This window comes from Drosophila busckii, chromosome 3L (assembly GCF_011750605.1).
Source record: "Drosophila busckii strain San Diego stock center, stock number 13000-0081.31 chromosome 3L, ASM1175060v1, whole genome shotgun sequence".
Taxonomy (NCBI): domain Eukaryota; kingdom Metazoa; phylum Arthropoda; class Insecta; order Diptera; family Drosophilidae; genus Drosophila; species Drosophila busckii.
The window spans coordinates 5,340,276-5,365,976 of NC_046606.1; the positions used below are offsets into that span (position 1 = coordinate 5,340,276).

At 39.3% G+C, this 25,701-nt stretch overlaps 1 protein-coding gene across 1 annotated transcript; it reads right to left on the minus strand.

Annotated features, from left to right (window-relative positions):
• Positions 1-85: 85 nt before the first annotated feature.
• Positions 86-17,837, minus strand: LOC108600883 (protein P54). Its single transcript, XM_033293457.1, has 5 exons — positions 17,555-17,837; positions 16,606-16,700; positions 4,979-5,113; positions 1,065-1,438; positions 86-1,005 (listed from the first exon to the last, which is right to left on the minus strand). Exons 1-5 carry the CDS (start codon positions 17,835-17,837, stop codon positions 243-245), a joined length of 1,650 nt encoding a protein of 549 aa, XP_033149348.1. The 3' UTR covers positions 86-242.
• Between the last annotated feature and the right edge of the window lie 7,864 nt (positions 17,838-25,701).

Below are 25,701 nucleotides of genomic sequence, written 5' to 3' on the forward strand. Positions count from 1 at the left end.
ATTTGAGCGAAACGAAACGAGCCGAAACGAGAAATTCGAACAATCGAATGAACTGAGTGCCTGGCAAATATTTTACATCATTTGACATTTGAGGCAATGCGAACTTGGAGCTTGTAAAATTTATTATAAATACTGCACTTTACAAAGAAATGAAATGCGGCGCAACCGAACATATATAGTTGGTTGGCATGTGATAAACATAAACTAAGGCACTACATATAGAAACAAACTAAAAACAAAACTTAGACCCAGAGCACAGCGGCGGCGTCCTCATTGGAGAGCGTGGAGAAGCGTTGATAGCGATTCGCAATGCGATACGTTTTGGCTGGCGACAAGGCTGGAGCGGCGGCTGCTGTTGCTGCTGGTGTTGAGGGCGGCGTGGCTGCAGGCACGCCCACTGCATTTAGCGTGGACTTTAAAGTTGAATTGCGGCTGTCGTTGCAGAGCGAATGACGCAGCGTCGAGCTGAGCGGCAGGCCAACATCATGAAACGATGAAATCGAACTAAAGCCGCTCTCATCTTCAGTGCTAGAACCATTGCCAGCTGGCTTGTTGCCGCTGCTGCTGCTGCTGCTGGTGCTGCTATTGTTGGCTGCAATGTTGTGCTGTTCCTCATCGGTTTCAGTCTTGGAGCTAGACGAGGCTGTGGACGAGATGGTGGAATGCACTGAGCTGTCGGTGGAGCTGCGCAGCGATAAACGCGAGTCACGCATATTGTTGGCGCGCATGAACAACATCTCCGCATTGCTGCACTTAATGTTGCTGCTGCTGCTGTTGGCCTCCAGCGTGGAATTCAGGCAAGTTGACTTGCGCTGCTGCGCTGAGCTGACGCTGAGCGACAGCCTGGGCTGTGTGAGATCCGGTTGCTGCTGCGAAGTGTGCAGCAGATTGCGTATGGTGCGCGCCAAGCGAAAAGCCTCCTGGTTGAGCTTCTCCTCGATGGCCTCGGGTGTGCAGAGTCGCTGCTTGCAGCCGCCAGCGCCAAACTTTTTGGGTGAGCGACGCCTGCAATTTAAAAAGACAATTAAATGGCAAATTACAAAGGCAGTTAGTTGTGCACTTACCAGGTGAAGTCCTTAAAGGCATTGTAGCTGCCGGCGGGCGCAATGCTCTCGTAGCTTGGATCGCCCATGGACTTGTTCAACATCAGATTTGTGCTGCTGCGCGCACGCAGATACGAGCTGGAGCTGGAGTTGGCGGCAGCTGCGCTGTCATTGCCTATGGCATCCTCTTGGCAGTCGCCCGGCATGCTGAGCACATGATGCAAGCTCTTGGAGCGTGAGATTTGCTCGCCGCTCAAACTGTGGCGATTCACTTGCGATTGCTGCTGTTGCTGCTGACGCTGTTGCTGCTGCAGCTGCTGCTGTTGCTGATAGCGCTCAAAGAAGCGCGCAACTTCCTCCATGACAGCGCGATACATTTCACAATTTGTTTCCGTCTGTAAGAGAATTAAAATTAACAATTTATTGTTTTTATTAATTAGCGCCGACTTCAGCTTTTCATTTGGGCGCAGCTCTCAACGCTTTTCAATTCCCGCTCAACTTTCTTGCTCTAATTTTCATAATTTTCAATGCATTTTGTCCAACAAGCGTATCTAATGCTTTGCATATGCTTAAGACTCTGTTTTCTATTTTAAACACATCAGCATATTTTGATTTTTGTAGAATCTTAAACAAGTTTATATAACAGCTACAGCTGCTTAGCATAAATTGCCTTTCAAACTTAATTTGCCACATTTATACCGTTATAATGTTGTATAACTTACACCTTCACTCAAACTCAATTCTTCGCTGCTGTTCGTTCTTGTTGTTTTTGCTGCAGACAATTTAGTCACAGTTTTTATTTGTTATGCAAATTACAAAGTTTTCTGTTTTTTTTTTTTTTGTTAAAAAGCGTTTTCTACATTTCGAAACTTAAAGCCAAACCCATACCCAAACTCGTTTACATTTTTAGTTAAATATTTAAATATTAGCAAGTTCGTTGCCACAATTACAAATTGGCAACAATTGGCATTTTGATTGGTTAATTAAAGTATTTATTGTAGAGCAGTCCAAGATCTGCATAACTTTCACTTAGGCTTAAGCTTGTCTCTCTCTCTCTCGCTCTGTTTGGGTCTGTGTGTCAGTCGTTTGGCCAGTTTGCCAACTGCTAAGCCTATCTTAATTAGCTGGCAGCAGCGCTGCCCTAGACAAGGCGTTGCCAAATGTGTTAGGAGATGTGCGCACCTGCAACTCCCCATAGCTAAATTTTCACACGCCTTTGCCACAGGCCCAGGCCACAGCGTCTAGCGTCTATTGGCCAATTGCAATTTGGCAGCCGCTTTTGCATTTTTTGGCCTGTTTGCTGATTATGCAACAAATATCTGGTTGCTGCTACTTCTTGTTGCTGTTGCAGCTTGTTAGCTGCGCTTGTCTTAAATTGTTTGCCGTTGTTTTTCCATGTGGCTGCCGCTTTAAAGTTTTCCTACTGCAGTTTGCGTGTTTATTTTACTTTTGGCAGATGGCAAACTACACTGCGCAAAGCTGCTTAAAATAACTAAATCCAAACTATATATTGTTACCTAGTTTTGCGCAGTGTAGTGTGCCTTAATTATAGCATTTGAATTGTATACACATCGTTATGCTTTGCTTCATATTCAATACGATTTTTATATTTATTAATAACTAACTTAATATTTTAACTAATCTTTGCGCACTTCCGGCGTCTGGGCTCATTAAAACCCAAGCACAGCATCCGTTTGCCCACTGCATAAATTAAGTTCCTGCAACGCCATCAATCAAACCGGCTCAAAGTCTGGCCAAGAGCCCCCACGCTCAAGTTAATAAAGTTGTATTTGGTTTTTTGTATTTCATCTACACTAGAGTGACCGCCTTTGGTTATAACCCAGTTTATGCTGCTGCTGCATTCCACAAGCGCCAGCGCCAGCGAGTGTGGAAAATATTTATCACTGATTATTGCAATTTTATCTCAGGCGTGAGCAACTGCTTTCCAATAGCTCAAAAGCGCATTAAGTCTAAAATGAAAGCGTAAATATTTCTCAGTTGATGCGCTCAAGAATCTGAGTTGGTTTGCTGATTGAAAGTGTTGCAACAACAAGGCGCTGACCATAGAAGAAAGCTGAAGGTCACACTCGGTTCATTTATGGACAAACAGCCAAAGTATTGAGCACACACAACTGGGTGAGACTTAAAGCAATGCGACCCAAATATGCTGCTAACTATAAATAATAAATAAATAAAATAATCAGCAAGCCAAGCTGCGACTTTGAACTTGAGCTTGAGCCTTATCAGCAACAGCTAAGCGCATTTAAATAGCGCCAATAGTCAAGTGTTTAAATTTAGTGCCATATAATTTGCTGCTCAGCAAGCGCGTCTAAGTCGCTTGTAAGTTTAGTCTAAATTAAATTAAAGTGCAGTGCAGTTTTAAATTAAAAATGTTTTATATTCTATTCATTTCATTTTTACTTGGCGCAAACGCTGCAATTGAGGTAAGCAGCAAGTTTGGGAATTGTGCATTTAATTTCAAATTCTTTGCAGTCCTGCAGCGTCAATCAGCCCATGGATCAGTTATGTGGCAGCTATGCTTACAACATTATAAAGCCGCTGCTTGCATATGTCAAATATATGCAAAATAAACTAAATGACAACAATGTTGATGATTTAAACAACGAAGTTGCGCAATTTAAAGAGCAGCACTCTAAGCTAAGCGACAAGCTTAAGCAGCAAAGTGAGCTAATTGTTGTGCTCAAAGAATTTAATGCAAAGCTGCAGCAGACAAACGACAATTTGCTTAACAATCTAAATGCAGCGTTGAGCAAAACTGAAGCAAACGAACTGAAAAGCAAAGCTGAGATCGCTGTCAATAGTTGTGTAGCTCAAAAGCCTGGAGTACATGCAATTCAATTGCACGGTTTGCAACCCTTTGAAGTGCTTTGCAGCCATAATGAGTTAGCTGCTGATGCGGGCTGGCTGGTCATACAGCAGCGAATAAACGGCAAGGAGCAGTTTAGAAGAAACTGGGCTAGCTATAGCGCTGGCTTTGGCAGCTTCGATGGCGACTTCTTTTTGGGACTGCAGAAAATCCATCAACTAACTCAGTCACAACGTCATGAGCTATTTATACATGTGCAAGCGTCCTCTGGAGAGTTTTTCTATGCGCGCTATGACGACTTCAAAGTGGGCAGCGAGCAAGAATTGTTTGAGCTGCAATCCTTGGGCGCATACAATGGCACAGCTCGACGCGATAAGCTGCGCGATAATGAGCATCAGAAGTTTACAACTTTCGATAGCGATAACGATAGAAATATTAACAGAAACTGTGCGGATTTATACTACGGTGGTTGGTGGTATAACTTTTGCACTGCATGGTAAGCTTAAAGTTTTAAACAAATGCATTATTAATAATTTTATTTTCAGCAATTTGAATGGCAAGTACGCGGATTTGGATATAAGCGGCTTAGCTTGGGACGGGCCACTGAAAATGGTGCAAATGCTTATACGTCCGCTTAATTGAATATTAAATCATTATTTACTTAAAGCTGCTGTCTGCTGTTTAATTTTGTAAGGAAATGTAAAATTAAAGCCATAAAGGAAATGGCCAAAAGACATACAGCGCTGAGAATAGAGAGAAGCAAGCAGTGTGGCCTATAATTAAGCTTTAAAAAGAATGTGCCGCCTAATTGTGGCCCTAACAACAAACGAATTAGAGGAACACAAGCTATGAATGCGAGATAATGAAAAGAAAAACAAATCAAGGAAATGCTCAGCCACTTAACATTGAAGCTGAGTATCAGTATGAGCGTGCGAGAAAGAGATAGCGCATTTGGTATTGTGTCTGAGGCGTGAGAATCTAGAAGGGTAGACAGTTAAAAGTTGTAGCTTTTTCTTAGAGCAGCAGCTGTGTGTGGAGCGGGCGCGCGCGTCACGTTTTGTTCAACTTAAACAAGTTTGTGGCTTAAGTCTTTTGTTTTGTTGCTCACCTGCTTCAGCTGCCAATGCAATGTGTCCACCTGATTTTGCAATATAACCGCCTCGACATTTAATGTTGGCTGCTGCTGCTGCTGTGACAAGTTGCTGCTGCTGTTGCTGTGGTGTTGGTTGCTGCTGCTGGCATCCTGCAAATGTTGTCAACAAAGAAAATTGCGTTAAATTAGCTGCTATCTGAAAAATGTTGCCAGCTTTATTAGCCAGCCGTTTGGGTGGCCAACAAGCTTTACAAAAATGGTAACAAATCATAAATAAGTGCGCAGCTTGCAGCTCATGTACAATTAATTAGAGAAATTGTTGCAACTATTTGTTTTGTTTGTTAACAACAACAACACGACGCTTCAGCGTTTATTAATTTTGATTTATTTTCACACCAGTTGGCAAAGCAAACAAAAAAAAAGTATTAAATTAAATTTCTGGTATACTTAAAATTTTCCACATTTATTCAAGCGCAGCTTTTCACATTGCTGCTCCGTCTGACTTAGAGAACCCGTTTGTCAGTTATGCGCCATAATTTTATATATATATTTTTTTATACATATAACTTATAACAACATATGTAACAACATTTTTGCTGTTGCCTGTATTTTCTTTCTGCTTTTGGTTTTATGCTCTTGGTTTACTTTTTCTTTTATAACATCATTTTTGCAAAGACTTTGACCCACAATAAAAAAACAAAAAACAAAGTAAGGTTTGAAAATTTCATGCTTCAAGTTAAATTGTATCAATTTTGAGCGCGATTAGAGCCGCGCTTAGATTAATTTGTTAATGCACTTTTAATGCAAACTTGGCCATAACAAGAGACGCTGTGGCCATAAACAAAACCAAATGTGTTTAATTAACAAGCGTTAAAATTGCACTAAATTAAGTTTGTAAGCAGCATAGATAGAGCGAGAGAGAGAGACAGAGAGAGAGAGACCACAAACCACTAAATGGGTTAAACAAGCAAGTAGCGAAAACTAATTTGCAATCAGTGAAGTTTTTTTTATGCATGTGGCAGGCAACAAATTGAACTTAAATTTTAAATGCCATTTGCCACACGTTTATTAAATTTGTTGCAAATATGTGCGAAAAATTCAACAGCAAAGTTCTGTAGCAGTAACAAGCATTAATAATAAATTAATTGATGCTTTGATGAATTTAAAATAAAGTTGAGCAATATATTTTGGCTATAGTTGTAAAAATTATGAGATAAATTCAAGCTTGTAGCTGATTTGAAATTAATTTGAATTTAATTAAAATGGCAAATATTAAAAACTTGCATGTGAAAACTAAAAATTAAGCAACTTCATTTAAACTTTGAATCGCTTGCAAATTGAACAATAAATTTGTTATTTAGTTTTGCAACTTTAACACTTTGCTGTTTGTGTTTTTGTTGTTGTTTTTGTTGTATAAAGCTAATTACAATTATTGGCGGCTGTCGACTGCATTATGCTAATTACATTCCAGACACAGACAACACGCCAAGAGCTGCGGATTCTGTGTTTTTAATTATATATGCAGTTTGTGTATGACGCTTTTAAAAAGCCATTGCCAGCAGCAGCAACTTTAGGCCATAATCATAACCAACACGCTGCTCATGCCATCCCAGGCTAGACTCAGTCGCTCGCTGCTGCCCTTTGCTCAATTTGTAGCTAATTAGAATGCGCGTTACAATTCGCAGGCAACTGGGGGTGACCTCAATGCCTTTGGCATGCAAATGCCGTTGCCTGCCAACATGAAAATTGTCAATAGCAGCAACAACAACAAGAGCTAGAACAATTGCAGCGTGTGGCATGCAGCATTAAATTTATCCTCATTCTTTTTTGTTCGCTCTACAATAAAATCTCAGTTAGTTGGCAGCGGCATCTGCATTGCAAATCAGTTGCGAGCAACAACAACCAAAACAATTGCCATGCTCCAGTAATTCTTTTATTTTAATCCAGCAGCCAGGCACATGAAGTTGCAGCCACAGCAACAAGTGCACCCAAAGGTTTGTGCCACATGTGCAACTGAACTGATTCCCAGCTACAACTTGGGGGCAACTAGCAAATGCTTGTGAGTTATTTAAATTGTCGAGAACTCAAAGTTATGCAGCGCAGCCAAAGCGGAAGTCGCTCTCTCTGTCTCTCTTTAGCAGCAACAAGTGGCAAGACGAAAGTCTAAGCATCGAAAGTAACTTTGGTCAACCCAAAAGTGTGAAATACTAATTGCTGTTTTATTCAAATTAATAACAATATTAATAAAAGCTCAACAAAACTAGTTTCAATTAATTAACTAAAGTTTTGTATGAAAAGCAACAACTTTCTATAAAAGTTTTAGCAAATTCTGTAGATTTGACCGCATTATAAATTTCTATGTCTAATTTATAATTACAAAACTCAGAGTCTTGTAGTCTCGTGCTATTAGCCAAGTTAGTTATATAAACAGCGCTAATATCTAAGGCTAAATACATTCGAGTGTTGCACGAAACTCTCTGCACACAAATGTAAATTTAAGCAAATGCCACTTCAATTGTTGCTGCTGCTGCTTTTGTTGTTGCACAATAGACAAACTGAGGCGAGCTGAAGTGGCAACTTCAACTTCACTTTTGTGTAATTTCAAGGTAATGAAACCTTTTAATGTCGACAGCAATTTGCTATTATTATTATTATTAACATTTTGACCAGCTCCAAACAAATTGATGTCATTACAAAAGCAACAAAAGTAAAACCGCCCACGAAATGACATTCGCAGCAAATGAGAAAATCAAAGCAACAAAATCTGCATTTGGCACAACTTTCTCACATGAGTGCGCAGCAGCAGCAACAATAGCGACAAACAATGACAAACTTAAAGCAGCAACAGCAACAAACTAAATTGTTGTCCGGCATTTGGCAATCGACAGTAAACAGTGATTGTTGCTGTTTATTATTGAAGCTATAATTATGATTTTTATTTTTATGTTTTGTGTTTGCTTTGGAATTTCTATTCGAAACTCATTTGCACGTCGTCGTTGTCGTTGTTAACGACTTTCGGTTAAGTATACGCTTTAAAATTGGAGTAACTTGAATTGGGTTACTCATACGACCCGTTGTACGACTGTCTGTTTGTAGTGTCGCATTACTTTTTAATTGATTTGCAGCAAGTTGCATGCCACACACACACACATGTCGCCCCAGCATAACTGAAATGCAGACGCTGCGAAGTGGAACGCATTTCAATATCCGCCTAATAGACGCGACTCCCCTCCCAACTGTCATCGCTTACTACGTTCGACCTTCATTGGGCAACGCTTTGCTGCCTCAGAGCCTCATCAACTTCTTTGCTGCAATTGCATTCGACACTGAAATCGTTTGCGTTGCGTAATCCAAACCAAATTTAACTTTAGCGACAAGCTTTTGTTTATGTTCAGCTCGGATCGGCTCAGCGACCTGTAATGTTTTCTATTTTGGGGCATAGTGGGTGCGGTTTGCTCTTTACGCACAAATAGTTTTCAATTGTTGCTCTGACGCCTTCGCAGTCGATTGAACAAGCGTTCAAACAATAAATATTGTAATACGTGATTTTTATCAGGTAAAGGCTTTCAAATATATAACTTGTTTGGCTTACAATCGTAATTCCATATAAAGAAACATAAACTCAACTACAAATTCAATTAATTCATACTACAGCTTAGTTATTTATAGTATTTTGCACTTTGGCATTTCTTATAAAGTTTGAAATTAAGAATAAAATTAGTCATTGCCATAACTTTGTCTATAATCAAGCGTTTCTTAAATATTTTGCTACGCTCGCATTGCTGCTAAAAATAAAGTTGCAGCTTTAAATTTGGCAGTTTAGAATTTTGATATATTGTCGAAATTTCGCACTTGCAAAATTTAAAGAAATTTAAGTCATTTCACACTTCAGATAAAATATTGAAAATCCTAAAACTTCCAAATTTAAATGCAGTTTGATTTTCATGCAGCTCACAAGTCTTAAAAGGCATAAAACTCATTAAATTTAATTGTAATTTTGCTAAAAAGTTTGTTAATACCCAAAAAATTAACTTTATATTTTATTATTTTATTTATAGCTTGGCTAAATATTTTTTTAATTTTTTGCTTGCCACGCTAACAACCAAATCAGTTTTTATCGCTGCTTAAAGTGTATTAAAAAGTTGCCTGTGTCCAATTTCTAGTGCGTTCTTGTTTTAGCTTCAAGTAGCCGCAATTTGTGGCACGCCTGCGGGCCAAGAGCAACACTTCAAATTGCGCTCAAGTGTCGCTGCTTGCGAACATTTAAAATTGTTTCAATCAGTTGCTTTGAACCCTACAAAATACAATTGAATTAAAAAAAAGTTATGCATAATAAGGCTATAGGCCAGTTGGTAACTGATTGCTTAGCTGGCGGGCAGAGCAATGTTTTATTTCATATTTTTGTTTTTAATTTTGGCAAAAGGCGCAACGTCATTGCTGCCAAACGTTTGATGCCCGAGACGCTTTGAAGTTTTTTACGCTTGAATTAGACAAAATTTAGAAATGAATTTTGACAGTGCCAAAGAGTGAGAAGCAGAGAGAGAGAGGGAGAGCGCAACTAAAGCAGTTTTAGTTTAATTGGCTGTGAAAGGCTTTTGTGCAAAATTTTGCGCCCATTAACGTGTCGTCATGTCTTTCAATCAGCGCTTTATAACAAACGGTTAAGAATTGCCGGCAACAAAGCTAAGCCAACGGCCTGCAATGACCAATCAAACGAGTTGCGAGTGTGGAGGAAGGGTGCGGGGTGCGGAGTGTGTTGCTGTCATGCACGTAGAACGGAAATGCAAAGCACAGAATTATACTCAACGCTGGAACGGAACTTGAAAATTGTTTTGTCTATTGATGGGCCCAAAGCTGTTTAACTGTTCGCAGCAATTGTCATTATAGTTGGATGTAGTTGAAATTAAAATGATGCACACAAAGTTGTTGCCTTGTGGCATGTGGCAGCTGCAATTTGGCTTGTTACGCATTGATTGAAGCGCTGCTTGGACTTAACTTTAAATTGCGGCGCGCTCTGTCTCACGCTCACGCCTTTGGCTTCTAACATTTGCGCCTTTGCCTGCTACATAAATTTATTTCACTTACTTAGCCAAAGCACAGTTAGCAGCGCACGAGCGCTCAGCACGCCTCAACCACCCCCCCACCCACTCCTGCTACTGATTGCCTGCCAGTGTTGCTTATGGCGCACGTTCTTTTTAATTTTCTGATAACTACAAATAGCTTCGACACTCGTGCAGCAAATTTTACCGCTACTGCTGCCGGCTTGGGCCAAGCTAAAGGTAAAACACAAAGCGCTGAAGAAAAAAAAAACCAAAACAAGCTGCGCGCCCTGCATACGCAATGAGCTCTGAGCTGAGCTGAGCTGAGCTTCAATTTAATGCTCGTGAGCTGCGTCGACTAAAGTATCATATACATATATTTTTTATATAATGTGGGCATAAACATAAAATTAAACTATTAAATTCGCTTGCTTTGATTTCTTCTAAAATGCACACTGCACTTTTATTTTTTTAATTTTGCTGCACTTTTGGGCTGCTCTGCTCGCTGATTTTATTTATGCGCCGCTTGTGGCAGCAACATAATTCAGTGTGTGTGCCCCGCCTCCCCCTCTCTAGCTGCAACTTATGCCATTCAGTTGCAATTTAATTGGTTCACTTCGCTGCCCACGTGTGCGCATCTTTTTTTTTAAATTCTAGCAGCAGCAGGCGCATAAAAATTTATTTCAAATAAACGCCGACCGAAGTGAATTACTTTTTATGGCTCGTTTTGCATACATTTTGCCTAAAACATAAATTTTCGCACTTAAACCTCAACATTCAAGCACTGGCAGCTGAAATTGCTTTTAAAATGCTCGACACGTCGTCAAACCAATTTCCAGAACTTAGTGTAACCAGCTACACTGCAAACAAAATTTTCAAGTGTTTTAGCCGCATATAAAAAACTGATTGAGGTTCAATAAACTGTAGCCAAACAGTTGAAGAAAGGCAAGGGCATTTCTTTTATGAGCCGCAGCCAGCAGCCGCAACAAGTTAGCAGCGTTTTGAGCTAAACTTGGCTAAAAGCGAAGGCGCCCAAAACATTGCATTGCATAATAATTCTTTTTTATGTGTCTATTTCGCTTTGCGTTGATTGCAAGACATATTATTATATTTTTTTATTATTATTTTTTTGTTGTTGTGCGCCGCCAGTTCGTTCGTTAGTTTTTATGCTTGAAAAATTGGGACAGCAATTTGCAGTTAAAAAAACCAAACACACACACACACACAGGCGCACAAGCAAAATGAAAAACTAAAACATAAATTTTGAATATTTTTTTTTGCTTGTTCGCTGTGTTTTGTTTTTATTCTAGCGGAAGTGTTGGCTGCAACGATTTTTTGGTACGGCGTCTGCTTGGCCCAAAGCTAATTGGCTAATTGCGTTTAATTGCATTTTAAACAGATTTAACAACGGACTGGATGAGAAGAATCTTTTTATTACGTATACGCAGCTTTGGCATTTGAAAAGCTTCTTAAATAAATAAAGTATACGCAGCTTTGGCATTTTAAAAGCTTCAAATGCGCGCTGCTTTAACAATAAACTGCATTGTTTATTAATTTTAAGCATTAGTTTTATACAAACTTGACTTAAATTTGCAATTAGCTGCGCAATTTGTTTTAAAGCCAAAGTGTTGACAACTAAACAAAAAATTAAAATCAAGCAGCAGTAGCACAAACTAATTAAAATGGCAGCGCAAGAAGCTGCAACTAAACTCGTTTGATTTATGCAACACTTAAAGAGGCATGCAGCAGCAGCCACAGATTGTGACAGATATATACGCGTATATAGCGAGCAAAAACAAGTGTAGTGTCTAAATTTAAAGAGAGCCAAAGTAATTTATGTTTGCCGCCAAAAAAGATAAATTCCAAGCAAAGTGTTGCATGTGGCAGCAGCCACAACACAACGACAAATTGAGCTATAAATGTAACTGCGAATTGTCTTTGGGGTCTGTTGAGTGGCCGCCTGGCGAAATGTGATACCGCATGATTAATTTGATAGCACTCGACACTCTAGTGAGTGAGAGAGAGAGAGAGCGCGTTAGTCTATAAAGCTGCAACACGTTGCATGTCGTTGGCCATAATTAAGCCTGCGAAAATTTAGCAGCAGCAGCTTCTAAAATGAAAACAATGCGGCCAGCAATGAGCGCTCTCGCTCTCTCGCTCTATCTCGCTCTCGCTCTAACACTTGCTGCGCATTTTCATTAATGGTCTCGCCACATGGCAATGGGTCTCGCCCTTAGCGCTGCATCTCTACGCTGCCTTAGCCCCATTGTCTTGCAACGTGCTGCACTTTTTGTTGTTCGTTTGTCTGTCTGTCTGTTTGTCCGTCTGTTGCTTGCATTGTTGTTCGTCTGCTATGTTTTGATTTCAGCAACAAGCCACAGTTGGCTGTGCTACAAAAAATCGAAACAAACTAAACTCACTCCCACTCCTGGGGGGCTGTCATTATTTCAGCGCATTGTTTCGCTTCTTTTTTTTTATTTGTGCTCAGCCTGCTGTTGGCTCAAAGGAGCGTAAAAATGGGCGTTATACTTTTGTGCTTAACTGTGACAACAACGGAAACAGCAAAGGCACAGCCTACAACAAAAACACACTTATTAACAAATGCAATTTAATGTAAAATTAAATAAAAAAAAAGAAAAAATAATTTCAATTTGCTGCTGCACTTTATAAAAACTAAAATAGCAATGCTAATGTTCTATATCTCATTTGATGTTGAATTTTACATTTCAAAGTGTATTAGTTAGTCGTGTATTAAAATAATTTCATTTGGCTGCTGCACTAAATAAAATTAAAATAGCAATGCTAATGTTGATTTTAAAATTTCAAAGTGTATTAGCTAGTCGTGCAGTGTTGAGCTACGTTTGCTGTTTATTTAGAATTTTTGTTGTTGCTACGCTTTGGGGCACTTTGCATTGCATGCGCCAAACTGTGGCAAAGGCAAAGAAAGAGCCACACCCACAATTTCGCATTGTGTTGCCGCATTTCCGTGACCTTTATAAGCTGAAACACACACACACACACACACACACACGTACATTTGACCATATTATGAGCATTTTCAATTTGTTGCTATCATTGTTGCAGCTTAACGCTTAAGCCCTGAAATTAGTTTTGCTTACTTTTTGTTGTTTTTGTGTTAGTCAAACGCTCTATGCTGATTGCTTTGACCTAGGCCAGCAGCCTTTTGTCTATTGTTTTTATAGTTTTGGGGCTTGCAAACATAATTGAAGTGTTGATAGCACAGAAAAAACTTAAAAGTTAAAGCTTAAGAGATGGCTAAAATAATCTTTATAAAGTGTTGTAAATTATATTTTAAAAATCGCCAGCATTTCACACTTGACTGACTTTTTTTAAGCTGCGCAATAAATTCAAAAAAGAGAACTGCGCATTATGTTTTAACATCTTTGAGTCACACGCTTTTTGGTGTAGACAGAACTTCAACCCCAAAATGTTAACAATATAAGGAAGCGCGTAGAAATAAAAGTTTCCCACACACATGTGAGTGAGCGTTGCTGCTTCTTTTAATTTAGTTGTTACGCTTGAAGCCAACAGCAGACACAAGATACTAAAGTATCTTGCAGCTAACAAATTGTTTTCACTTGAGCAAATGAAAGCTGCAAGTTATAAAGGGGTGGGGTGGGGGTATCAAGCTATCATCCTTTTGATTTCTGCTTGTAATTGAGCTGCAGCAGCAACAACAACAACAATGTCGAGCTAGAATTTATTATTTCCGCCAAAAAGTTGGGGGAGACAACGAAATGTTTTCCAAAAACAGTTGACAGGCCTTCCATTGTATCATACACTTGTGTGTGTGTGTGTGTGTGTAGCAGCAACAGGTACGCATGCGCAACGCTTGTTGCTTCTGCCGCCGACGCCGAGGGTGGCCGCTGAAGAGGAACGCAGCGAAACGCGTTCACTGCGGGCTCTATTTTTATATTTTTTACTTTAATTTAGTCTGCATATAAAGTTGTTGTTTTTATTGTTGCTGCTGCTGCTGCTGCTGCTGTTATCGGCGCAATTCCGCCTTTTGAAATTTGCTGCTCTGTTGAGCTTTTATTTTGTATTTTGTTCGTTGTATTTCTAGTTTATTTCTTTGTTTTGCTTTTTACACTTGATGAACTCTGCGTCATACCAAATGCAGAGAACAGCAGCAGGCACTTGTTTAATTATTTAGCCTTAAATGAGCGCTTACTATTAGTCAGCACTGTAGCTTATATTTAATGCTCATTGAACACAAAATGTTGCTATTTAAACAAATGTACTGCAAACAAATTTAATGTGCACATAAAAAATTAAAATTAAATTGCTGCCAATACCAAAAAATTTCTACAATTTATAAAATATATGCGCACATAAAGAAAATATATATTATCTAGTTTTGAATGTGAATCTCTTGGCCAAGCTGCTCTATTCTTTTGTAGCAAGCTTTGTAGACTAACATTATTATAAATATATATTTATTCAATTTTTGTTTGTGAATTTAAATACTTGCAGCAAGCTGCTCCATTCTTTTGTTTAAACCTTTGTAGACTATCATTATTATTATAAGTGCTCTACGCATAGTTATGTTAATTGGCAGCCTCTTCTTCCACTTCATTTATCATGTCAGAGCCCGTCAAAGCCAAAAGGCAATTTCATGGCTGTTAAGCAGGCACTTGTGGCACGCTAAACTTGTATAGAAAAAAAAACCAAACCAAATTACTCTCGCTGGTTGGCAAGTAAACTAATTGTGTGGCCATTGCTGGAATTGCAGTTTATGCCTGTAAACTGCATTTAAATGTTGGACTTGCAACCAAATGTGGCAACAAAGCAAACAAACTGTATCAATGTGTCAATCAAGCGAAGATGCCATTGCCAATGGCTTAATTGGCCTAAAAGCAACAACAGCCAAATGACCAAAAATTATGGCCAAATGGTTTCCGCTATTTGCCACAACAAAATGCAAATATGGCGGCCAAAAAGCCATAAAAGGCCAGTCCACAGCTTTCTTCAACAGATTTGGATACAAACTTTTCACAATCTTCATATACATATATATATATATAAATTTATTAGTAAATATCAAACCGCATTGTTGCAATTATAAAGCCCGCAGCACGCAATCCACAAGAATTTCTTAGCTTCTCGTATTTTAGTCACTGTTGCCATTACTAATTGTAAGATTTGCTGTTTCAATTAAATTCACAGAATTTATCTTTCGATTGCAGTTTTTCATTCACAAATTCTAAGGCGAGCGCGTCGAGTTGCTTTTTAAATTTCAGTTGCAGCACAAGTTGCTGCTATAAATAAATATGGCATAAATTTATGTGGGAGCCACACACCACACCCCACCCCACCCCTCCGCCACCCATTTCACATTTCCCATTCTGCTCGCACTTGTCTCTTGCGGCAAAAATCAACACAAGCCACATTAATTTATGTATATTTTGCCTTTTGCGTAATGTAACCTGAGGCAAGTGCCGTCCTCCATCTCGCTCTGCCATTCTCTGCCCCTCTCCCTCTCACCACTTGCACTGCAATTGACGAGCGCTAACAGCATGAAAATAAAAATGAAAATTTGTGTGTGCAATTGCAAAGCCCCAACATAACTCAACTCAACATATAGCATATATATATGTGATATATTTGTAATCTAGTGGAAGTGCCACAGCGTTTGTATTTTTAATTCTAAAGTGGCTTTCTGCAGCCAAGTTGATGTCTTTAGGCCATAAACAACAATTCGAGTTACTTAAAAATATTGATTTAGCTTAGCAACAAGCAAGTAAACAAATAAATTTATTAAGCAACATTGCTTGAATTCTAAAAGTTGCCATAACTTGAATGTTTTGACCTTTAGCTCTTTTATGTTTCCTACTTTTGTTAAGAATTTTTAGCTCAAGCGTTTAGACTAAACAACAAAAATCAGGTAAACATTTAAATGTTTACACGCCTTTCGCCAAACGTTGCCAAGGCAAAGGTCAAAGTTAATTTAGTGCCAGCGCGTCGGGAAAAACAATTGCAAGCCAAGCCAAGAGATAAGCAACAATAGCAGCAACAAAAACAATAACAATGAGTGCTTGGGTCGCTGTCTCCAGCTGTAAACAATTTTTATAGCCTTTTGTTTTAGCCACTTGAGCTCTGTGGCTCATTACGAAATGTCGCCAAGATTTGCGGCTTTAATAGATGCCGTTACATTACCCAGGCACTAGCCAGTAATGGGGTAAAAGCAGCAGCAGCAGCAACTGGCAGCTGCTTTATTATTTTTTATTTTATTTTGTTTCTCTCTTTATGATTGTCACTCGATACTCGATTGTGGTTTGTTGGCTTGGCCTCTTGGCCACACTTCAATGGCGCAAATAATTTGCATTTTTCTAAGCAGCGGCAGCTGGCTAAGCAACAAGCTTTCGCTATGCCTGCCACGCCCCGCTCGCCCCCGCTGTTGACGTAGGAGTTGCTTGGCATACCCAAGAGTTCAATGCGCGATGCTTTTCACTTTCGTTCGACTTGCGAAAAACCCCACAAGGGGGTGGGGGGCGCATTGCAACGTCGTTGACAACGCTTCCAAGCAGATGCAACAGAGCACACAGTCGATTTATATTAAGTATGTGTGTGTGGCTGGATTACCCAATCGCTTGCAGTGGCGCCATCTGGCGCTGAGTTTGGCTGCCAGTGGCAAAGTTTTATAATCATCAACAGCTGCCGCCTATTGTGGCGTGTAGCTTGAAGATTGACATATCAAATGTCTTCATTTTGCGTGTCACAGAGCATGACTAAAGATATATATGCTATATAACTGAGCTGCTGTCTTGCATTGTAATGAGTTATGCCAAATTATGCATTGCAAACTGAATGAAAGTAAAATATTTACTTGAAGCTTTAATATTATTGCTATTGCGTTTTAATTAAAAGTTGCTATGACAAATGAAATTGCAATTATGGCTATTAAGTGCATTAAGTGCTTAATGAGTTGCCTTGTTTAATAACACTTGTTGCCAACTCACAAAAAAAAAAACATTCACAGCATGCAGCATTTATTGATTAAACCCCCCAAACGCACCGCTACAGAGAAAACCATAATCCATGCATTAAATTTGCGCACAATAAATCAAGTTGACCTTAAAAAAAAAAAGAAAAATGAAAAGCTGACAGAAAAAAGTCATAACATGAGGCACTGAGCTGTGAGCAGCGTGACAAAGTTGGAGAGTTGGAAGCTGTCAAGGCTACACACACGACAGAGAGAGAGAGAGAGTGACAGAGACAGCAGGTGACATAAATATCCCGTTGCTTACAACAAGTCACAACAACAGCAACTTTATATCTAGGAGCATAACTTGTGCACAAATGATAAAAAGTGTTGACAAACAGCAAAAAAAAACAGGCTACACTTTATGTGTGTGTGTGTGTGTGTGTGTGTAGATAACAACAATTGAATGAAAGCGCATGTGCAAAAGTTACAAACATACCTGCCAGGGAATCCGCTGTGCTTGCTGCTGTTGTTGTTGTTGTTGTTGTTGTTGTTGTTGTTGTTGTATTTGCAGCTGATTGCTCGCTGCAGCTTTAAAATGTGTCAAACTGTTGTTGTTGTTGTTATTGTAGCCGCTGCTCGCTGTGTAGCGTCGCGCAGGCAGCGCTGGCGGTGGCGTCAAGCAGCGCAGCGACATTGAAGAGTTCAAATCTATAAGCAGCTCCTGCTCCTCACGCTCTGTCTGCTGCTTCGCCTCCATTGGCGTCGACTGCGCTGCCTGCTGCTTGCTCAATGTCAGACAAACGCCGCTGCCACCGCCGCTGCTGCTGCTGTTGTTGTTGTTTAGCGAAAGCGAACGCGCAAAAGAACTTTTGAAATAGCGGGATGGCATCTGGAAATCAAAGTCAGGCGGCGACGCTGGCGCCGCCGCAGCAGCAGCATCCGCAACAACAAAATTTTGCACTGTTTTCTGCATGCTTTTGTTTTACGTTTTTAAATTGGCAATTTTAATAATATTTCTCGCTGTCTAACAGAATTCTCTTCTCCTTCTTCGTGTCGCTGTTTGTTGCGCACTTAGCTTTGCCTTTGCATTGTGTTTCGCTTTAATTTGGCTTCTTACTGCATTTTTTCACGCACACTTCACTACACACACACACACACTAATACAAACACGCGCACGTTTTGGTTTCTGACAGGCGTTTTGGGGATATTATTTTTTGCACAAAAAACTCAAAGCAGGCTATTAAAATATCAAAATTGTTTGCTGCCGCTTTTGCATTAAAAACAATTTTCAAAGCACTTTACTTTTAAGCGCGCGTAAGGCTTAGAAATATGAAAAGCAGTAAGCGCGTTGATTTGACACTCTTGTATTGTTTATATACTCTAGCGCACAATTTAATTAAACATTAAAACAGTTTTCAATGATTTTTTACACGCGCCGACAAAAACACGTTCGCTTTCCTCCAATTCTTCTTTCAAAATGATTTCCAATTGGAATAACAGTTATTCACACAAATTTCGTACACAAGATCAGCAAGCAGAACTCGAACGCAACTGAGCGCAATACAGTTAGAGCGAGAGAACCGATGTTCGAGCTCGCTACTTTTAGCGAGTGTCATCTGCAACAATATTGTGCGATCAGTGTTGAAAAAAGAGAAACACTTAAGTAAGTGCACAAACCAATTGAGCGCAACTAGTCAGTGCACAAACCAGTGTAGACAAGCACCAATCGCCCACTCAATCTGCTTGTTGGGTAGACAAGTGCGGCGCAGGGAAGAGTATAAAAGTGTCGGTATTGACTTTTCAAAATTAATACCACTTGATAGGTAAAGAGTATTAGCATAGCTTTTTTTATCGTTTATGTTGTATGTCCAAACTTATCTATTTAGGTGGACAGCTTGCCAATCAAACTGATTGGATATGTGCTAATGCCAGTTGATTGTCCTTTTGCAACCCGAAACTTAGCTAGATATTAACAAAAAGAAACTAATGCATAGAGGCACCAAATATAGACAGATCGAGAGGCCAAAGATTAGTCATCGGAACGTTGCCGTTGCCACACATATAATCTCTCTGGCGTTGGCTATTTTTGTAGCCCACTGTGCTTGCCCATCAAGCCCCCCCACTGCACGCCCCATCCACATTACATAAGCCTTATATAATGCGGCAATGGAGCGAGCGAGACAACTGCTGTGCACACTCTTGGCGGAGAGAGCGACGTGATGTTCTCAACGCTCTCCCAACTCCAGCGCTGGGCCACGTGATAATCTTTGCATGCTGCACTGCTGGCTGCTCTCTCTAAGTTTTTCTCTCTCTGAGCGATCTTTGGGGGCGCGCGCGCGCTCGTAGTTTAATTTTGATTTTTACAACAGTTTCGGTTTCTTGATTTGTGTCCCACACACAAACAAGCTCACATGGTTATCAGTTGTTGTTGCTCTTGGAGCGAGGCGGTTTCGTTTTATATTTGCGCACAGTGTGTGAGTTTGTAGCCCCGTTTTGAGTGGTTGTTGCCATGTCTAACAGCAGAAGAAACAGTCAACGTATTGTTGGCCGCTTGGCGGCGCAAAGAGAGCGTGAGAAGATTATGGATTTATCAATCAGAGGTGAGTTTATTTCTGTTACACCCCAACACCCACCCACCCACACATACACCCACTCGCACACCCACAAAAAAGCACGTGCTTGCATCTGTTTTGCATTTGTGTGTGTGCGCTTTGTTTACACAAAGTGGGGGCTCTCAATTGATGACTGCCTCCCACTCTCTCTCACACTCTCTCACTCTCTCTTGCTGACTGTTTGAATTAAGCCTGGCCATGTGACAAATTATTTGACTTTGCCTTCTTTTTTTTGTTTTGTTGTATTGTATTTTTAATTTAAAGGCGGCAAAATTGTTTTGGCTGAGGTAATGAGAGCCCAACTTGAGCAAATAGCAGTAAACAAATAACGATATGATATTGCTGTTGGATATGAATCGAATAACATTCAACAAAGCAGTCATAATTAATAGCAAATTGTTTACAAGCACAGTGGAGCAACAGCTAATATTAATTTATCCAATATATTATTCAAATTCTCAACTCTAACTCTGTTATCATAAATTGTACTTTTAATTCTGTTAGCTTGATGCAATTAATAGATTAAATATTTCATAAATTTATTGGTCTTCCGGCTTGACCCCATATGTTATCTTTAGTTTATGATATTTGATATCAGACCAATTATAAAAAAACCCTAATACGATAAATTTTGTTGACCAGCCTGGCTGCCTATGCAAACGGTAACATTTTGATGAAATAGCACCCATGATAATCTCAATGGCAGCCTAAAAACGAACCTTGTAAAGTCCAAACAGTCATTGGCGTCGTCTATGCGCTCTTATCACTAATCGGCAAGAGCGCAGAGCAACGAGGTTACTATTAATAATTTTACTCGCCTGATTAACAATTTACAGCGCGCCATGTGTAAATATTTAAGTCAAATAAACATTCGATAGGGTATACGCGATTTCAAACAGGCCGAACCTAACGAAAAGCTTGCGCTCATTTGCTTTTTTTTTCGCTCTTGCTGCGGCTTTGGCTTGGCAATCAGATCACATGGTCTATCAGTGACGTGACCAACTGCCGCACCGGTTGTTCACTCCGCCTGATAACGTCGCTGACGGCGCACATATGACCGAGCGACCGCTGCTTGCGGCTCGATCGAGCGATCGCTCTGCTCTTAATCTCTGTACATGGAAAATTTGTCGTTTGTTTTGGAATTCGAATGCAGCACATTTTGCTTTTGTTGGGGGTTAAAGAGCAAGTCACGCATTAGTCGCTCTAATCTCGCATAATCAAAACCAAATTCGTGTCATAGAAGTGAAATATACAAAGGACAGACCTTGGGCACGCGTCTCTGTCGCTCAGATAATGATAAAGCGAGCAGATTGAGTCAGGTGTTTGTTTCTAACGTGATTTCATTAATAACTTTTTTTTTGCGTATTGATTAGCAGTACAGTTGTAAGCAAAAGCTGTGTGCACTGAGAGAAATGCGCACTGCGTTACACATTTCAAAGCAGCAATTTCAAATAATATTTTAAATCAGTTTTTGCAATTTTACGTTTTTATCTAAGCTTGGCTTTGTTTATTTACTTTCACCCAATGTGCTGGCTCAGCAAAAAAGAACTAAATGCAATATAAATGCGTAATTTGATTCTTAAGTTTTTTGGACAATATTACGTCAATATAACGGCGCAATAAAGAAGCAAATAACAATAACAAAAGAGCGACTAATAAAACTGCAGCGCCATCAAGTGCGGTAATAAGCAGTCTATCTCGCTCTAACATGCACACAGTGAGTCAAAACGCAGTCTGCTGGTAATAAAAAGCAAGCCGCAGAATATTTAAATGCAAATGCAAATGAGCGGGTGGCGAAGAGAGAGAGAGAGAGTGGGCGTTTTGCATTGCCGGCGCCACGCACACAATGATAGAATTATGTCATACATATGCATTGCATTCGCTGCTTGTGTTTGTGTGCGTGAGTAATTGCTGCAGCGAGCGAGAGAGCGCCAAAGCCTAGCGCGAGAGAGAGCGTCTTTGATTTTGATTACTTGGCATACACGTGCTTGGCTTCTGATCGGATTTTTTTTTTGTTGCCACGCAGACGAAGCTTAGACAAGCGCGCTCTTCGCTCTTTGCTCTTCACTCTACGCTCTGGAGCTTTAAGCTTGGTATCAATAGCAAAGTGGCGAAGCCAAGCCTTCAAGCAAAAACAAAAATAAATAAACACGTATGAAATTCAATAGCGCTATAAAATACATTAAACGGTAAATGGTAAAGCAACAGCAGCTGCATATAAATTGCAAGCAATCAATTTGCCTAAAAACTCTCAGAGTCATTTAAACATTGCTTAGAGTCTAGACTAATGGAGCTTTTATTTATATTGCTATGACGAATGTGCGTACGTGTGCAAAGCATAAAAACAAAACAAAATACAAATGTTTTTTTGCTCATAAGGTAAACATAGAAAAACGCTTTAGCTTAAGCAGCCAGCAAGGAGAGAGGAGCAGAGAGCAAGAGAGTGCGGCTAGACTGCGTGTGGGGTACAACACACACATACATATGTAATTAGCACATATCAGCCCAAAGACAAGGCCAAGCCTCAACAACTGGTGTACGCATTGAATGTGGTCCAAAGTTTAAACTGCTGGCAAACTGGTTGAAATAGATTCGTAGCTTGGTCAAATTTAATCAAAAAGACTTGTGGCTAGACAAATTAAAAATGCAATGCAAATTTAAATGCAATGCTTAAAGATGTACAGTTTTTAAATATTTTATACAAATTCAGCTTGAAATGTATTGCTTATAGCTTAATGTATTTATTTAGTAATATATAGTTTGGTCAAACTTAATCCGAAAGACTTGTGGCTAGTCTTAATTTTAACTACAATGGTACAGTTCATAAATATTTTATACAAATTATGCTTGAAAGTGAGCTTAAAGTAAATAAATATGATATTTAGATAAACTTGTATTTCGTATTGTTCAATTTATTTATTTAGTGAAAACCAAAGCTCTGCATATTGGTTAAATTTAATTCGTAAGACTAGGCTAGCCTTCATTTTATGCAGCATTTAGGAATCGCTGAAAGTTATACAGTTTTGAAGAAATTTAAACAAAGCTTTAATGCTTTTTACATTTTGCATAGATACAATCAATCTCTCAATAATATCAATCTCTACTTTTTATACCTTTTTATATTTTATGCACTTGGCTGCAGACGATTTAAATAAATTTGCGGCACTGCTCGAAAGTGAATTTTGAATTGCTTATTGCTTAGACTTTATTTAGTGACTTTTAACTTTGTTGCAGCTGTGCAATTGAGCAGCTTGCAATAGTTTAATTGAAAACACAGCCACGTGGAGCGTTGCTCTCTCCGCCGTGTTGCACTTGTAATTGCTACTTACATAGCTCTGAAGTCTGCAGCTGCTTTATGCTTTGCATTTGCTGTTGTCACAGCTCTCGCTCAGTTAGTTTTGTTTTCTTTTTTTTTTGTGGTCACTTGCTGCTGGAAGCTGCAGGCGTGTCCAACTGTCAGCAGATGATGAAAAATGTGCCACTCGAGACTCTCACTCGCTCTTTCTCTCGCTCCTCAGTTTGATGTATTGACAAGCAGCAAGAAAAAAAATAGTCGAGGTTTGCACTCGGCGCTGCATGGGCCAGCAGCACTCGAAAATTAGATTCTGTAGCTACACATGTGTGTGTGTGTTTGTGTGTGTTTGTGTGTGTGTGTGCTAAGGTGAACAGCGTGTCAATGCTGACAGTTTCGCCTGTAGCAGCAACTGATACTTTTTTTTAGTTACGTAGAAATATTTTTCTGTTTGAACTCTTCGCTGTAATTGACACTTTTGGCAGGAACTGAGAATTGGTTGCGCTTCAATTACTTACAAAACAGATCCATCATGTTGTGGATACTAAGCCCAGCACGTCTCCCACACTGCGTGTGGAACTTGCTTGTAATCCCCTTTTGATAATTGACAGTTTGCTCGACGCCTTCGTCATCGTCGTCATGATTGTCGCCGCCCCACGGGCAGTAAATTGAAAAATTGTTGAAATTTTTCAACGTTGTGTGTTTACATCGACTCTCTAGCTATTGCTACTAAATTCATTATTTATTTGCTTAACGCTGCGCGTTTAGTTCAAGGTCAAGGCATGCGCCAAATATATGTTGGCCACGCCCACACCTGCGCTCAGCTCACACGCAAAATTTTAATTGAATTTACACACTCACGCACGCACACAAACATGCATATAAACTAATATACAAATAGCCTAGAACAAATGTTCAATAGATATAAACTGTGGCCTATCTCTTTGTCTGCTGATAAAGAAAGAAAAAAAAACTAATTCAATTAACAGCGCCTGGCAATAAAAATATAATAATAATATAGACAGCTCTATAGGGGGGCGCAACGTTATGCTGGGTGGGGGTGTTTAGCTGCCATTAGGGCGAACCTGCTTAAGCGCAAAGCTCAATCAAACTTTGCGTGTTTGTGGCCCTCGACTTAGTTGTAGTTGCAATTGCTATAGAATTACGTATACGCTTTAATATTTTTAAAAATATATAAATTAAAGACACGCTCTAAAAATGTGTAAAAATTTGTAGCATAAGCTGCTAAAATTTATTTTATTTTTAAACTGAATTTATTTGTACTATAACTTTGCCCTTTTGTTTAGACTTGGCCACAACATTTATTGCTCAATAATGTGGCTTGCTCTCATGCCTGTGTGTGTGTGTGTGTGTGTGTGTTAAGTGTATGCGTGTGCACTTCCTGTTACGCTTAGCCCACCCCTTCAACTTCGCCCTGCGCTTAAGCAAGTCGCGCTGTCCTTGCTCAGCAAACTGACAGCCCAAAGACTCTTTGAAGTTAATAAATGATCGTGCGTGGGGGCGCCCCCAACCAACTAACCAAACACACACACGCAAGCAGGCAAAGCTCTAAGTGTTAGTGAGCTGTATAAGGTTGCAATGTGGTTGAGTGTGGGGTGGGGGGTGCGTTTTGTTTGACAGCCAGAAGTCGTGCGTGTTGTGTTTGTTCTGCATTTGGAGTAGTTTTATTTTCTATTCTCGCTTATCACGTGCTTTGGCATTGAAGCTAAATGTGTGTGTGTGTGTGTGTGTGTATATTTGTTGTTTGCATTTGTTGTTATTGCAGTGCAGTTGGTTGTAAAGAGAAAATGTTCTTAGCTGCCCTTTGGCATGTTGGGAAATTAAAAACGGAAAATTTTATTTGCTTGAAGTTGTAATCAGCGCATTTTTAAGTGCCAAAGACACGTGAGATTAAAGCGAAGATTAATTATATTTAAAGCTATAATAAAATATAAACTATATGAGCCCAACAAAATATTCACTTAATAGTGTTATTTTAAGGTATTTATTTCAATATTATATAGCAACAAAGTGTATATAGCCCTATAAATACAAAATGTTTGCTTTTGTAGACTTAACAAACTTATGTTGCATATGTATATATTTTAAGCTATTTATTTAAATAATAAAAAGATTTAGTACTTACCACATAGCATTAAATGTTTGCAGCCCAAACTGTAATAAAAACAAGTTGTACATAAATATATTTTGCCTTTAGCTTTATGTTGAAAATAAAATGCCAACATGTGGGTCAATTAAGAATATATCGTCTAATTGTTCAGAGCCACACACTGATTCACGCTAATTGATAAACAACAACAATCGCTTGAGTTGCACGCATTGCTGAGTTGACTTCAAGTGCTCAATGCTGCATTTGATATTTATTTGAAGTCATAAAAACTGAACTCTATTAAAATACCAAAATGATTAAACTGATGTACAGTTTGCTTGATTTTTCTGTTTGTTTAGAGTTCGCTGCTCAGGCTGTGTGTGATTAATTCATTAGTAAGTAGTAGTTGTTAATGAATTGGCATAACAACTAAACGTATAATTGTAACTATAAGTTCAATTTTCGTATGCTAAGCATAAGCGATCGTTGATTGTTTTTTCACTAACGCTGCACATGTGTTAAGTTCCCCAACCTTTTATGCCCCGTGCTTATTATTGAGCACCCCTATATACATATGGTATATATATACGTTAATTTGAACAACTTGTCGGTCGACTCTTGTTGTTGCTTTTACGTACAAATGTGCGAGATTTTCAAATAGAGCAAAATGTAGTTCAGTTCAGATCACATAAACACAAATTTACTTTAGCTGATAATGGACTAGTCGTAGCTCTCGCTG